This window comes from Nesoenas mayeri, assembly GCF_963082525.1.
Source record: "Nesoenas mayeri genome assembly, chromosome: 4".
NCBI classification, from domain to species: domain Eukaryota; kingdom Metazoa; phylum Chordata; class Aves; order Columbiformes; family Columbidae; genus Nesoenas; species Nesoenas mayeri.
This window is the reverse complement of record NC_137540.1, coordinates 50,006,298-50,023,099: the sequence shown is the minus strand read 5'-3', so window position 1 is coordinate 50,023,099 and position 16,802 is coordinate 50,006,298. Positions and strand designations below refer to the sequence as shown.

At 37.9% G+C, this 16,802-nt stretch overlaps 1 protein-coding gene across 6 annotated transcripts in view; it reads left to right on the top strand.

The window, feature by feature from the left end:
- DCUN1D4 (defective in cullin neddylation 1 domain containing 4) overlaps positions 1–16,802 on the top strand; it is a 42,060-nt gene that overhangs the window by 594 nt on the left and 24,664 nt on the right. For 5 of the 6 annotated variants that reach the window (XM_080344240.1, XM_080344242.1, XM_080344239.1 and 2 more), the window contains exons 2-3: positions 9,026–9,096; positions 9,966–10,005. In XM_080344240.1, coding sequence (XP_080200366.1) covers positions 9,026–9,096; positions 9,966–10,005 — 111 coding nt within the window. Of the gene's footprint in view, positions 1–430; positions 534–9,025; positions 9,097–9,965; positions 10,006–16,802 lie in introns of those variants that run through there. The other variant, XM_080344244.1, reaches the window with a different exon arrangement.

Here is a 16,802-nt window from a genome sequence, read left to right as displayed (position 1 = left end):
TGAGGGGCGCAGCAGCGGAGGGGGCTGGGGGCGCTCGGAGGGTGTGACGCAGTTTCCCCGACCCGGCTTGCGAGCGGGTGAGGCCGCGGCCGGCCCTCGTGGCTCCCTGCGAGGGAGCCGGGGCTGCCGAGAGGAGGGCGGGCGCGGCCTGCGCCGCTGCCCGGGGGCTTCGCTGCGTGGGAACGGTGTGTGTGGGGGGGGTGGGGTGGGTGGCGTTTAATTTAGCGGATTCCGCCGGGCCGGTGCGGGAGAAACGGGCTGTGAAGGGGACTGGGGGCCGCGGCGCATTGTGGGAGGTGGAGTCTCCGCTGCGGCTGTCCCGCGCGGCGGGGAGCTGGGCAGGAGCCTGGGCGACTACAACTCCCAGCAGACACTGCGGCGGCACGGCGCGCCACCCCCGCGCGGGGGTGCGAGTTGCAGCCCGGCACCCCCGGCCGGCGGGGAGCCCCGGGAGGGCCCGGGACCCACCGCTCCCTGCCCGCAGCTGGGGCCCGGCGACGCCTGGGGCAAGGCCGTTTGGCCGTGGGGCAGCGGTAATGGGAGATCGCGCCGCCTGTGCTGGGGGAGCGCAGGGAGGCTTTGTCTCTGCAGTATAGTTTCTGGCTCTGGTTTCAGAGCAGGCGGGACCGTATGGTGTAGGCAGGTTGCCTGGTGTGGGGGGATTACACACTTGCGTGGGTGTGGGGTAACTGTGGGGTTCGGAATAGATTCCATCCCCGTATGCTGGAGAAATGAGGCTGATGTCCCGAGCACAAAGGTATCTCGGCAGAAGGATGTTCCCGATTCCTGTGAAATCTCCCAGGGCTGTGTTCTCACTGTGCAAGGAGCTGCAGCCCTGAGACACTTCATTACTGCAGAATTTGCTTATGGGAGAGATAATCAAAACTAAAGCTTTGATCATACGTGAATGAATGATGGTCTGACTTTTGGACAAAGTCCTGAAAGCAATTATGGAAAGAAATGCTGCCTAAGGCCTGGATTTTCTTGAATCCTTCTGTGTTTCTCAAAATGAGGAATTGGACAGGAACAGCTTGGTAAACGCTCTGCCTCCTAAGATTATATAATTTCTTTAGTGATTATGGCTTCTTTTATGTTTATATTTGCGGATCATTATATATCGATGGTTAAGGCTACTATTAAAGCACAAATAACTGCCTCATGTCAGAAATGGAAGCATAATTTTTCTAGAAAATGCCTTCTGTTCAGTCTTTATGTGCCCTGTCCAAAAAAAGGTGCAGGTCTTCATTATACACACGTAAGCTACAGTTACAAATATTCCGATGCTCCCTTATGTAGGATGTTGAAGACTATTTAGTGCCTTTTTTAAAAAATTCTCATGCAGAAAGCAAGACTGCTGTTTCTCAGCATTGAGCTGTTACTGGCTTCTTCAAAAATATCCCTTGGAATTATTGAATCATCCACCTGAATATATTTTTGGGGCAGTTCATGGCCTTGTATATGTGTTATTTTAAATAGGAATGTTTTCCTTAATTAGCTAACTTCATTATTTGTAGCTTCATGGTAGTTGTGGGTTTTTTTCCTCATTGATTTAAATGCTTGAGTCAAGAAGTGTTCATAGCATATCTTTACAAATCCAGAAGCTGGCTTATGATTGTTTCCTGACTGAACATTTCAACCCTTTGTTTGATCCTTCTTAGATTCTTATCTGTTCTTGTGATATAAACTCCTTTAATACATTTTTGCTGCGTGTCAGTTTTACATTCTGAGACTGAATGTACACCTTTCATATATGAGAGACATCAACTTTTCCCTATTGTAAACATTTGCTTAAAAGCTTCTTGCAATGCCAGTAACTATAATTGAAAATGTCTTTTCTGGCAAGGCCATACAGTGAGTTGAGTTAGATGAAGGAACAGTCTTCCTCTCATTACTTCTCTTTGTTTGTTTGTATCAGGATGCAATTTCATTTGTGTAATTTCAGCACTTGATTTAGGTTTATTTTCGTCCAGGTAGTTTTTCTGTGAACTTTAAGGGAATTATTATCATGTATTTTCTTTACCTTTTCCCCTAAATTTGGAGAAACTGAAAACAAAGACTGTTTTTTTTTTTTTTTCCAAAGCATTATTTCCTAGTTTTGTTTGTGCCTTCAAGCAGAAGAGGAAAACTCGCTTAATTTGTCTGTGCTGTGCTTGCCAAAAAGCATCGCACTAGGAAGTAAAGTGCATCCCATGAAAATGTTTAACTCTTGTATCTAATTTAAATACAGAGCCTTTATTAGTGTGGTTATTTCTTCTACAATAAGTAAGACTACTAGCAAGGACTTCAAGCAGAGCCCTGATTTTTAAATGTGCCAGCACTTTCCTTACACTGTCCAGTTAAGTTGTTTTATTTAAAATCATAGGTCTGAGGTTAAACAGCATTTCTACTTTGGGCTTATAAAGAGACAGAAATAACTACTAGTTTGCTCAGTGTTTTATGTATAGTAGTGTCTGTATATGTATATATGTATCATTGTCAGAGCTACAAGGCTTCAGGTTGCCCTTGGGAACCAGCTAGTGTGGCACATGTTTTTGTGTCCCTTGGTGCAGATGTGTGGCTGCACAGACTGTGGGACTCTGCTGTAGCTGCTCCTTTCTCCCCATTAGCTGTAGGTTACCACTTCCCTTGCTCTCCTGGTAACGAGGTTTGTAGGAGCACTCTAATCCACTCAGTCAATGTGTCTGGGTTAGGTCTTGCCACTTACATAAATTGTCTAAACTGACAGGGTTGATTTTTGCCCGAAGTGGACTAGGGAATGTGCCCATGACCTGTGCTTCTGGCAGAGCTGTGGGGTCTGTAACTTTTGGCAGAGAGGAGGAAGCAAATACTGGGGCAGCAATGCTTTTGAGTGGCTGTTGCAGGCCCATCACGATATGTACCAGATCTGCATGGTGCTGGATACCCTAGTAGTGCATACTTGACAGGGCTGCATTTCTGCTGAATTAGCTAGAGCATGAGATACAAAGTTTTTATTAGCTTTATGCCCTTTATAGGAAGACAGATGACACCTAATCTGGCATGAAATTAAGAGTAGTGCTGGCAAACAACTCTCAGGCCATAGTAGCCAACGATGCAAAATTAATTCACTGACACTTTTTGGAATGAATTTGATGGTAGAGTTATGAGTTAGACTGGATCAACACTTTGCATCAAATGGATGTAAAATTGGACCTATACTAAATGATTTGTAGCTCAATTTCTTGTGTTCTTGAATTGTAGACTGAAAGAGTGTCTGTTCACAGTCTGGTAACTTGAAATCACTGAAATGCTGTTTGATTTGGTAGTACATGCTTTAGAAATAGATTTAAATTAGCTCTAATTATCCACTACTTTTACTAATTCTTTTCCAACTGGCTGGTCACTCCAGCTTTATTATATTCTGGCAAGCATTAGGAATGCTTATCTAATACACAAGTGGTATTTGCAGCAACAGAAACAGCCGTATTGCACCAGAAATGCAATGAGTGTTAGGTCTTTTCTATTAAAAAAGCCCACTGAACCTACCCCCCAAAAAACCCACCCAACCAAAAAAACCCAAACCCACGAAACTGTAAAACCCTTCATGAGCCAGTGTGCAGGGTTTTTTAATCTATATATTGAGATAGCATAAGTTAACATAGCTCTTATTTGTTCAAAGTCAATTTAAAGTAAATGGAAATGCATTCAAACTTAAGTAACAGTTACACAACTTTTGCACTGCTTAAATTTCTCTAAAATCCTCAGTGAACTTTAAATTGCACTAGCTCTTTTTGTAAACAAGCCTTCAGATCAGGGTGATTTTTAAATACCTAGGTAGAATAAAGTAGAATAAGGATTTGTTCTGGGGGGTGGGGGAGAGGTTAATGCTTTTCACTGTCTTCACAGCATGCGGTAATTTTAAAATATTATTTTGCAGATAATGTGGGTGACTGCCTACACGTGGTAATAGCAAATGTTACAGTTGATTCTGAAGGCTTACCTTAAAATTATGAGGTTTTTAGCGTGTTGTCGTTTCAACTGCGTTTTGTTGTTTCCATTTGGTGTTTTTTGTAGTTGTGTGTTTTTTGTTTTTTTTTTAATAGCTTAAATCACTCTTGTGTTTTGCTTCAGAACATTTTAGGCTGTTATGTTTGCAAAATATACACAAATTTGCAACTGTGGGTTAGGATACCACTGGTGTCAGCAGTAGCTCTGAGTCTGGCATGGTTCTGCGTGCATGTGTGCAGGAGAAATGTCCTGCGGCGCTGTGTCTCTAGCTCTAACGGCTGGGTCCTGTTGCTCCGCAAGCTAGGTGCATCATCCCACTCCTTCCCGTTTAATTGCATGTCCTCACTCTCCAGGCTGGAATTCACTTCTGCTTTCCTTACTTTCTGAATCATGCCTCGTGTTTAGCCCCGCCAAATGAAGGGGAAACCCTGCATTTTAAGCCTATTCTACTCTGCCTGCCCTTGCCCCTTGCAACCTTGCTCTCGCATCTCAGACGGGAAGAGGGCTCTTCTGCAGGTGCCCCTGCTAAAGGGTGTCACTGCCTGTGTGGCTTCAGCTGCAGGCACGCTGGAAATGAATTCTTAATCCTGTCTTGGGCAGGAATGCAGAATCAGCTCCTGGCTGCTCTGTATTGTAGTTTTGGAACCTCAGTTTTTAAGTTTGTTGTGAAGTTTTTGAGTAAATGAAAACAAAAACTGACACATGTTTTTCTTTTGTTTTCTGCACTTAGTAAGGAGTATAGAAATTCTACTTCCTGAACATAAGTATTAAAGGCTTTCACCAAATGTACGTTTCAGATCTGAACTTCCAAGTTCATTAATCAATAGAAATTGTCTTACTGTTAGGATAATTATGTAAGTAGACTGTAGAGCATGAAATGGTGTAGTTCACAGAATGTTAAATGATAACTTTTTAGATAAGTAAAGTTTATTTATTGTAAAGCTAATTAAGAAGACAGTACTTTGAACTGTTATTTCCAGTACCACTACAAGTTTTCTCCGGTTGTATTATTTGAAACCAAGGAAACCAATTAAATAAAAAATAAAAGCATAAACATACCATTTTCATTTTCTATCTAATTTTTTTCTTGAGAAGGTTACACAAAATTACCCACAGTATTTGTCAGATATACTATGACTATTTCCATACTTAATTTTTAATACAGAGTTGTATCTATAGTGTTTATCTGGCATGTCTCTCTGGGATAAATATTTTTAGGCCTTCTGTTACTGTGAGATTTTTGCTCAGAAAAATAATATAGAAGCTTTTAAAGGAAATTTGGAGTCAGCTGCATATGTGGTATAGGACTATTGCTTTTTTTTTTGCTAGGTTTTTAGTAGTGTTTTTCGCTGCACCGTGTAGCTGTGTTTTGTCCAAGCTTTAGAGTGATAGTTTTGACATCAGGAACTAAGTTAAAGTTTTAGTTCAGGCAGGTACGTGTCTATGTGTGAGTAGGCACATAGGCGGAAATACTTTTTTTTTTTCTTTTTTAGGTATTCATTTGTAGTTTCATTTGAATAGTTCCCTCCATAAAAAAAAATGACTTGACCTTTAAAGTCTCTTCATTACAGATAGCAAAGCAGAATATTCAAGTTCTGTTCATCCAAATCTTTTGCTTACATTTAAGATATACTGAGTTTTTTGTTTATTGTATTTCATATGTTTGTCTTAATGAGGGGGTGTAGAACAATTTTTGTCTAGTTTGTCAGGGAAGCAGGCCAAGCTAGCTGTTGTTTTTTTCCTCTGTGTAACTTTCAGGTCCATAATGTAAACCATAATCTATAATATTTTAAAAGGTTTTTTAAAAACTGTTTGTGTTTTACATTTAAATTGTATATGGTTGTGAATAATTGACTAACCCAGACTTCAACACTTGATGTTAAGTGTTAATGAGAAACCGCAAACAAGGTTTAATTTCCATGATATTAGGTTGGCTCTGGAATTTCTTCTGGATTTGCAATTCCTTTACTCAGACTTTTTTTTTCTCTAGCTGTTACATTCCGAATTATTGCAAAGCGTTTAATACCATTTGGAATTTTCGTTGCTTCAATCCTTGCTAAAGATAAGCTAACATCTGCATGAAGAATAACTTAATCAAGAAAATATGCATGCTTGTTTGACGTACACCTCTTAAAGTTGTAGCAAACATTTCAGCGCATCTCTTTCCAGTATTAATGAAGTGAGCAAGTTTCTTTCTTCTGATCCCAGGTCAATAAATTGTGTGGCACTTTACTACAAAATATTTTTCCGCAGGACAGATGTACGCTTGATCTGATTTAACATGTTTCTGATGCCACAAGAGACTATTTTGCTTCCACTTGGGAGGACCTTTGCTGTGTCTTGCTTTAACCCTGCTTATCTGGTGTTGCATCTCCTTGGTGATCTCATTCAGGCCATGGAGCTGGCAGGATTGGTTTGTAATTTTGGGGGTAGGATTCCAGGGGCAGGGGCTTGACGGGGGGTCAGGCAGGCACAGCTGGGAGGCTGCGGCAGCAAGTGAGGAATTTGGGGTGGTTTGGGGAGAGAGCATGTCCCTGAAGTGCACAGTTGCAGCCAGCTGCTCATCGCTGGCTTGTCATGTTGACTATGCCATTGTCCCTTGGCTAATTCTCAAGATGGTGTTATTTGAGCTTTGGAGGGTTTTTTTTGGGATTCTGCTTCTTCAAAAACCTTTTCTTTTCTTCTCTTCTCTTTTTTTTTTTTTTTTTTTTTTTTTTCCCCAAATATACTTTTCAATAGCATAGGACAGTTAATGTAGTTATAGCAAATACTCTGACCAGTTCAGGAGGTGGCTGGAGCTGTAATTTAATGTACCTAATTCATTGACTGCTGCTCGTGTTTGTTTTTATGACAGTTACTGTAGAAGAAGCCTGTTCTTGGTTTTGGATAATATCCCTGTTTTGCAAGCTTCCCTTGTGGAAGAGAGAAAACTTTAGACTCTGGTCCTCCGTATTTGTGTGGATAAACCATTATTTGTGGAACTAAGGTTTGAAGCTTGTTCTATAAGACGTGTAAAATACATTTGTGTAAACCCCCTGAGTGCATCATAATTGTGTAACGTATTTTTGAAGTAACAGCTTAAAATTGTAAGTATATTTCCAGTAGATGTATGAAACATATTGGGATGAATGATGTATTTTGCAGTGCCTAGGGATGTTTTATTTCAGAGACAATACCTCATATATATACAATCCTAACTTTAAAATATTTTTTCTGTTGTTTTCAATAGTACCATCTAAAATTACTGTTTAGTATTAGTTTAGAATAAAATATTTGGTCAGTGTTCTCAGCTTGTTACCTCCAGTTATAACTGGCTTCTCTAAAGACTCATGTTCCTTGTAGATTTTAGGCTGAACAACAAGAAAAATGTTAAAATTAATGTTGAAGAAAGCTTAGTCTGGTGCAACAGTTAACAAAATAATCATAATTTTTTAATCTTGCCCTTCTCAGAATGGCTTTTATGTCATCCCCCACTGCCCTTTTCTAAAAAAAAATCCTTTAAATGGAAGGTTGAGTAAGAAACTTGTGTGTTGTGGTATTGTTTGACTAGCTGAAATTGTATTGCTGTAGTGATGGGTTGGGGACAAATACATTAAGAGATAGGTAGCAATTAGTGAAATGATACTCTCTAGCTAACATAATAAATGAAACATATGATTCTTAAAGGTATCTTTTTTTTTTTAATTCACCATAACAAGGGAATTCCATAATGATGTATGTAACAAATACACTTAACAGCAGGCAGTTCCTTCAGATCCACTTTTTAACTTCATAGCAGATGATCCACTTCAGATCCACTTTTTAACTTCATAGTTCACTGACCTGGGGATCTGTTATTTAAAGATTACTTTGTCTATCCTTAGATTCTGGGTCATCTTAATTCTATTTTGAGAGCATTCATTTGAAGTGCTATGGATGGGAATACGGGAGTTATGTTTTTGACCTTACTTGCATCATGTATCAGCTACTGGGGAAAGCCAAATGAAATGTTTCCCAGTAGAAATGCTTTAATGCATTAACTGGGTGGTAACACTAGGCCTATACTGCTTTTAAGGTATGGAAGAATTGTGCTTGAAACAGTTTACTTGTCATATACTACTTGTATCTAATTAGAGTGGTTTTGCGCACGAGTTCTAGTGGAGTAGCTAGTTTACTTTTAGTTTAAATCGAAATACTGTATAGTAGTTAGCTGCCTTTGATCCCTGTCAACTGTTTTGTGTCCAGCTTCTGAGATTCTGGTTGGTTTCCATGCTCTTTGGCTGGATCACAGTTGATTTTTTTGGTAAATTACTTATTTTTTGGTTTTGTCCTGGACACATTTCTAGCAGAAACAGGGGGTTTAAAATTATAGAGAAAAATCACGTTCTTAACTTTTTACAACTGAAACAAACTTAAGTGTGTTATTACTGGAACATAGAAACAAAGGTAACATCTATGCTGTGGCTTCTTTCATGAACTGTCAGGATATTTTATTTTTGGTTTTATTTGCTTGGGTCTTAACAGCTGCTGTATTGCGACCTTTGGTTCATTATACAAAAGTCATGTTTCAGCTGTGTAAGTGTATTCCAGTTACTTAGTTTTGCAAGGAAATTAGTATAAAGGCAAGTATGTGTGTATTAATAAAATTATTTTTTAAAATAGCATTCTTAGTAATGATTTTAGAATGTTACATGGTACTTAAGTTGATTTTGGAATAGATGGAACAGAAGGGCTGGGTAGCATGGGAACTATAATGATTCCCAGTTTAAATAAAAAAAGTTGTAAATATTTTTAAAAATATAATTTTGTACTTAGCTTATTATTAGCTATAGTTCTGTTTTGCTAGGGGGTCATCCATGCCTTAGGAAAAATGCACATGTAGGACATATTTTGCAGATTTCACTTACTGGTTCCACTTAGTATTGAAAATGTTGATGCTGAAAAAGTGTTGACATGGCTTTTATTTCATAGTCATGTGATGGCTTTATTAAACTACTAGAACATATGAAGATCTCTGTTGCTACAGCTGGAAACCAGAGAATTTAAAACTCTTGTTGTTTTTTTTTTTTTCCCCCTCTAGATTTTCAACTGAATTCTCATCTATCAACACTGGCAAATATTCACAAGATTTACCACACCCTCAATAGGCTGGTAATGACTTGCCATTTTCTCTCAGCAGAATAGCTAGGGCTTTAGTCCAGAATCGTTTGTGACTGAAATCATTAAGAGATTATACTTTAAAAACTATGACTGCTTTTTGTATGAGAGACTGTTGGTTTTGAATCTGTTAAGAGATAAACAGTATTAGTAAAAGGTGAAAAATTAGTCAGAGTGGTATTTAAGCACTGTTCACTACAACACTGGATTTAGATGTTGTCTCCATGTAAGAAGCTTTCCTAGATATATGAGATAATGGTAATCATAATCATCATCATCCTCCAATTTCTTACAGTTCTTGTGGAAAGCACATTGAATGAGCAAGCTGTCCTCTTAAAACCATGCAAAGAGTGAAACAGGATTTTTGTGAAGACTGTCCCTACTTGTTTGCTGTGCATTTACATTTGTTTTATTGCAACTACAGCTGGAAATGCTGATTTTGCTTTGTACACTACAAATGTAGTTAAAAACACACTGCCTAAAAAAGGGACTAACTTGTTTCCAAGTTTTCAGTTATTTTTAAATAATTTTTCTTTAGAACATACTGTATTTATTAATGGAATTGTTCAAACCAACAATGCAAAATTCCCCATCCAAAGGATAGTTATTTCCACTCTTAAAACGTAATTTGAGATCAAAAATATTTTTCAAATAATCTAAAGATTATCCTTGAACTTGCCAGATAAATTTGCAAGGGTAGTTTTTTAGATAAATATGATCTGAAAACAAGAGGGCTCTGCAGTTTTAGCTAGCTGCTTCCCAAGGAATTACGACTAATATTAATATCAAATAAAGGTTAAAAACATGACTGAACAGTGAAGATCACCATCTCGTTTAACTGTATCATTCCTACTTTCTTGCAGAATCTGACAGAGGACGTTGGTCAAGACGATCACCAGACAGGTATTTAATAGGGGTGTAGTAGAAATCAATTGAAACAAGTTAAACACGCTTCATCAAAGAAGTCTCCCTAACATCATTGAAAAATATATTTTAGAAAGCTAAAGGAGTTCTAGAAAACAAGTGCCAAGATTTTTTGAAGTTTTCTTCAAAATAGATGTTTGTGCTTTTAATTTATCTGATTGTGAAGGACTTGCTCAGGTTTCAGCTGTATTTGTCATTTTACTATTTCTTAGTGTAAGTACTTTAGAAGACTTCAAGAAAAAATTCTCTCACTCCTTGGACTCAACCGATTAGACTAGCAGAATATCCATGTTCTTACAGTGTTTTGACTCTTGGAAGAGCATGAGTGAGAACAGAGCAGAAGCAAGACCAATCTTGTGGCTATTGTGATGCCTGTGACCGAGTTTAAATGCTGTGCTCCAAACAACCCAGCTGTTTTCTTGAATGGTTTTGATGCAGGTTGTTCCTGTTAATTGTGCAGATTTTCAGACAGTGCCTAAGGATTATTTATTATTTCCAAATCTGCTTTCTGTTCAATAAAATGTCATCATTTTTCGAGGCCTTCATCTCAGGTGCCTGGTACTAGCTTGCTGCCATTCTTGATTCATCAGCATTTGTGCTTTGTGACTTGATGTCTTGCAATATTTGTTACCTCCTTTCACGCTTGTTACTTATGAGCTGGCATCTTCCTTGATTTCTTTTTCTTCCTTCCTTTCTGTGTTTCAGGCATGATACCTAAGGAGGAAGGAAAATATCTTACTGGCTTCAAGCCCATGTCACTCAGGAGAACAGTTCTTTAAAACTGACCATATTTATCCTACCATCTGTCTCAAAGTTTTTCTCTATCCTGAGGTGCTGGCTATGTTTGCCGATGTTAACCTGAGTGCTTAAGGCAGTGGAGAGAGCTGTCAGCTCCTTCTGGAGATTTCTCGGACACACTGACAAATCTAGCACACTCAGCCTAGAGCAGTGAGAAGAGGTGCAGAGGACTGCGTTGTTTGGGATTGGGCAGAGCTCACTTAGGGCTCATGTGCCTTCCTCCATACTGTGTCATGCTGTTTCATAGTTAAGTATCTTACCCTAGCCACGAAAGGCTTCTAGCAAGTATTTTCCTTCAGTGCAGTCAGCCATTTCATACTTGAAATAAGCTGATGATATAAATGAAAAACCTCATCAAAAGAGTTAGAGGCAGGTAGTTCAAGACAGTCAGAGGTTTTATCATCCATATGTTAAAAGTGATGTCCTCTCCCATCTCTCAACGAAGGCCTGGAATTTTCTTCTTTGTGATCCAGGTGCTCAAGCTAAACACAGATACATACTGATTTCATGTGTGAAAATACATTCCGTAATCTTTCTTTACTTTTGATCACAAAAAGCTGTTGTGAAGCATTGAGGTAGTCCCCTTCTGTTACTAACCAATCAATAAGAGTAGGGGTGGTTCAGGTATTGGGAGTTTGTCATATCTCCTTCCTAGTACTTCTGTCATAAAGGTCAGTATAAGAAATTATCCTCATAGCTCTCATTATGGAAAGGTGTTTGAGCATGTTGGTTTCGATGAACTGCTTTATTCTGGCAGTCATGATTATCCTATTGCCTGCATTGTGGTGTTTGAATTAAATTATTTCAAGAGCTTAAGCATGCCCATTGAATGAATGTGAGCATAAAATCTCAGTAAATAATGTAATTTTTTTTTTTTACAACAGTTGTAAAAGAACCTTTCAAACTAGGCACAAGTGTGAAATCAGAACTGAAAGTAGAGTTCACTGCTGGCAAGCTCCTCATCTTCAGATTTCATTTCAGTATTTCTTATACTTCTGCCCTGTTGTAGAGGAAGACAAAGCCCTAATGTTTGCGTAACTTCCAGTCTAATTCAGTCAAAATATGTACTTAGTTTTCCTCATATGAGGACAAATACATGTGCAAGGGGCTATTTTGACCATTGCGAATATAGTACAGTGCAGTCTTCTGTGTGCATTTTGTATGAGACTTGACACTTCTGAAACATCATAACTGGAGAGACTTATGGAAATCTTTAAAATAATTACTTTTGCAAATTGTTTGATTTTGACGTACTTACGTTTTTGGAACTTATGTTTTCCAGTATTACTGACCACATAATAAGAAGCGTCAACACCTTTTCATTTTGTTACACAGTTTCAAGAACTGCATAGATGCTGTGAATTTGATTCTACCTCCAGAACTGATTTGAAAGCCATAACTTTGTTACCAAAGATACTTTGAGTGTTGCCAAACTCATCGGAAGAGGAATTTTTGAGTTTGAGATTTCTCTCTCCCTCCTCCCTCTCCCCCTTTTTCTCACCCAATTCTCTGGAGCAAACCTTATCCTTAAAGATTACTGTTCATTTTCTGACGTAACTATCCTGGTCAATGTTATTACATTGTGGACCCTGCTTTTGAGATGACGTAATAAATGCATATCTAAATTTGGCTGAGATCTCTAAAAGCTATTTAGGAAAGACTGAGTATTTCAATTTTAGATTAATATTTATAATGAGCTTTTAATACGTATTGCATTTATTTCAAAGCAGTTGTTTCTGATCTAACAATGAATGTACTAGATATCTAAATTACTTTAGGCAAATTATATCTTTTTGAAGTATTAGCCAGATTTTTATTCTGGAACCAGATCTTAAATATCTAAGAGCTAGAGGGTGCCAGTTTAAAAATGCCTTCAGTGATTTGGGAGCTAAGATGAAGCTCACTTCAAAATTCCAGTCACCTATATGATTACAGTCTCATAAAATGTGTTAGCATTCAGTGTGTGTATATATCTGAAAAAGAAGGTAGACTGTAAATGTGTCATGGGACTTTGCCTTTTCAGCTGTTGTAGGGGTAAGAAAAGCAGCTGTTCAGATTCTCTAAAAAATGTCTTTTTTTCCTGGTATGTATATGCATTAAATTGGAAAGCTCTCTCTAGAATTTGGAATAATAGTTGTTGCTGTGTCATAACTGGAAATCTATCTACTCTTTGATAGCTTAAAGTCATTATTTGTGTATTAAATTGTGACTTATTTACCTATCCAGACTCCAGTGTCTTTAAAAGTACACTTCCTTTTGTCATGTGGCGTAAAATAATGAGGTAATGTCTTCAACAAAAACAAGGCTTTATTGCTGTTCTTGAAGCATGGTACTGGGGGAAAATTACTTTTGCCTCTACAATTTTTTGTGTTGTTTTAGAGAAGAAAACCCTCCCGAGTCCAAAGCAATTATGTAGTTTGGAATTCAAGGTAGAGAAGATGATTTTTCCTTTTACAACAAGACGGCAAGCTGTTTGATGTTTTGATGAGTATCTTAGTTTTCTCATCTTGTATCTGAAAAAATATTATTATTAACTGTGCTTGTAGTGGTCTTGTTGCATCATTAAGTGAGCACCTATATCTTTCCAGTTGCTTCAGCATTCACAGTTTCTAATTATTTTTCTTTTGAAACATCGCTCTATTTAAGCATCCGAAGAGCAGGATTATTCACAGGCATTATCTAGAGAGAAAGTGAAAATTACATGTCTGTAAATCACTTCTGTAGGGAAATAGCTTGTAGAATTCTTATTTATTGACCTCTGCTCTTGAGTTGATATTTCCCTTTGGTAGCTTTGTCTTCTGCAAATTGTCTCCTGCAAAGTTGGAAGTGCTGAATAGAACGTTTGGCAAACAACATTTATGCTCGGCAGGCTTTTGGCTGATGGTGGCCTATTCAGCAACCATTTGGAGGTTCTACCTTGCAAATGCTAGCTTCAAGTGTCAAAAAAACAGTGAGAACTAGGAGGGTTCTGCCAATCTTGAGTTGAGACCCAGGAGTAAGAAACTTTGAAGATAATCACATCAGAGAAGTTGCACTTGGTAAGTAAAGTTCCTGTCAAACTTTGCATGAAGTCAGAGGGAGCTGCATGTTCGTTTGCAGATGATCAGACCTTTGAGAAGTAAAATTAGTTATGAAAGGCTAGACCTAGAAGTTACGTCTAGAATTAGAAAGCTCTGTGTAGGAAAGGCTACTATTGGTGCTACTTAGTGAGCTATACTGTAAAATAAGAAGTTGCAGGAATTTAAACAAAAGCCTCAAACTCTGATAATTTTTAGCTTTAGATGAAAAAAAAAAAGATAGAAATATTCCTCTGGTTTAACTTTCATATTTTGTTACAGGGAAATTATATCTGCACTACGAATCCCATATGCTGATTCTAATAACAAAAGGAAATACTTTTAAAGTAGCATTCTTGAACTATGTGTTTTAGTAGTTTAGAGATCGTTCAACAATTAAAATATAGTGAAGACTTGCTCCAAACCTCAGTCATTAAGATATTAAATCTCTGAAAGCATGTACAATATATTTGTCCACCTGGTGTCTGTGTGTGTGTGTGTTTGTGTGTGAGGGGGGTGTAGCTGTGCATTTAATAGCCACTTACCAATTTCTGAGCTACCTTTTCTTCCTTTTTCTGTCAGTTTGAGAGCTGCAACTAGATACATTCAAACCAAGAAGGGGTACAAGTTTTTCATATGAGTCATTGGAGAAATTTGGTTGTGGTGAATTCTACTGAAAGTTTAAGCTTTTAAAACAAGTTCAGTGACCTTCCTAAAAATGTCCTATCATTTAATGAGGAAAAGACTTCAAGCAGGAATTCTTGGGTTAAATTATTTGGTTTGTATGGGGTTGCAGATCTGACAAAATCATTTTCCTGTTCTACAGCTGTTGTATTTTTATTTATTCTGTCTTCATCTTTTGCTATGCTTCTCTTTTCACAGAGGCCTTGTGTATTTGTTTTGCCAATGAAATAACCAGTAAACTGGACAAGCCCTGGCAGGGCAGGGGTGGTGGGTGTTCTTGAATTCTACCAGCATCCAATGCCTGTGGCCATCATAATTAGATTTTATTTTTTTTTTAATAGAAAGGCATTTAAAAATAATCAAATTGCTCTTAAAGGAATGAGATAGCTACAGGTTGTGTTCAAGTGCATGCATTTTTTCTAAAACAAGGTGTTTATTAGCACATGTTTTTATAAGTTTAGTGTGTGAGTCTGGCTGCCGCTAGCTGTCTGTTAAGTTCTGGTGTCATCTTAAGTGTTTTTAGTTTTTGTCGGTTTTCAAAAAATACTTACTGGCAAAGTCTTTAAAAACTCAATCTGAAAAGCCATAAGGCATCACACTTTCAATAACTTATGGGAGTACAATTTTGCAGTATCATTAATTTGCAAGCATAATCAGATAGAACAAATGACATTCAGCAGGTCAGGTTCCTTAGTTTCTTTGATCAGGATAGTGAAAAGCATCAGGCATACTGTGAATTTTTGATGGTTCTGGCTTACCTGTTTCAGATATATCTGATATTGGTGAGAAGTAAATAAATATTCTTGTTGTTAATTTCCTTTTGTAACAGTACTTCCAGAAGTATATTCTTCTGATGCAGCCATTATGATTTTTTCATGTGATAGTTTATGGAGTATAATGCTTGGAAGTTTTTTGATAACTAGTTAAATTATAATTTGAATTTATAATACTTCTAAAACTTTCTTTCTGAAAGATAGTGTAGCTATGGCCATACTTTCCTGGGAGGATGCAGGAGTGTATGTATAGGAAGGATTTGTGAACTGGAAAGAGTATTTCCTCAACTAAGGAGATTAATTTTCTTCTTAATAGAGATGAATATAAAGGCAAGACCAAAGAAGGCTCATTAAGTGAACAAGCTTTATTAGTTGAAACCAAATCAGTTCATCTTGATGTAAAAATTGGTTTGAGCATCTTGCCTGATACTAGAAAACTCCATACTTTCATATGCTTAATAGTTTCAGTGCATGTTTACGTGTAGCAAAGCCTATGAGGCTGTAAGGTTCCTTACATGTGTTTCTCCTATAACAGGAGAGAGACTTTCAAAGATACGAAGAATAGGTAAGCAAAAGATTGCTGTTAGTGTTTGTTGGGAATTGGGCTCCGATTTCAGTCTGCTCCCTTGGTGTCAAAAAGTAGTCAAAGTTTGCTTGCTTGTGTGCTATGATTTTAAAATAAAAGATTTTGTGGGCATCTTAATAAAGCATAGCTAAACTTGGATGCTGTTGAAGCTAAGAGAAGGTAGCGTAGGCATGCTGGAGTTCTTCATATTTTCTTGCAAGTTTCTTTGGCATTGCTTTGTGTCTGGATTTTTATACCTCACCTTTATCTTCCTTTCCTTTTAAAATTCTCTGCATAAAACTTAGAGCTTTGATAGCTCTTTGAGCTGCTCTTACACACACCTTTCTCAGTTGTCCATGTGGTCTTCAGTATATGAACCTAGGACAAAATTTTGCCTGGAGTGTTGGCCTACTGTTTTCATAAGACAGTAAAGAGGCAATTTATCAGCTTGCTGTGGTCAGAAGGGCTGGTCCTCTGCTCTTTCTTGTGCTAATGTACAGAAAATTGACTTTTTTTTTTTTTTTTTTTTTTTTTTTTAGCTTGGGTTAATTACCTACAGGTTTGGTGAGCGGGGTTGGCGCACTGAAGAGTCACCAGTGCTGACAAAACAGAGACATAGGTGCATGTGGCTGAGAGAAGGGGAGGGAAAATCTACCACTTGATTGGCATCAGTGTCTAGAATTGGTTGTTTTCCACTTGGAGACCTTCATTCATTAAGAACTCTCCAGTCCAAATGATACAGCCAGCCACTTATTTTTTTCCCATAGTGGTTGCTGAATGTCTCTCCTCCCTGCTCCTAAAAGAAAGAAAATAAATAAACGAAGAAACAAACAAAACCTTTCCTACCCCTTGCTGTCTGTATCATTAAAAATTTGGGGCTTAAAAAGAAAAAGGTTTTGT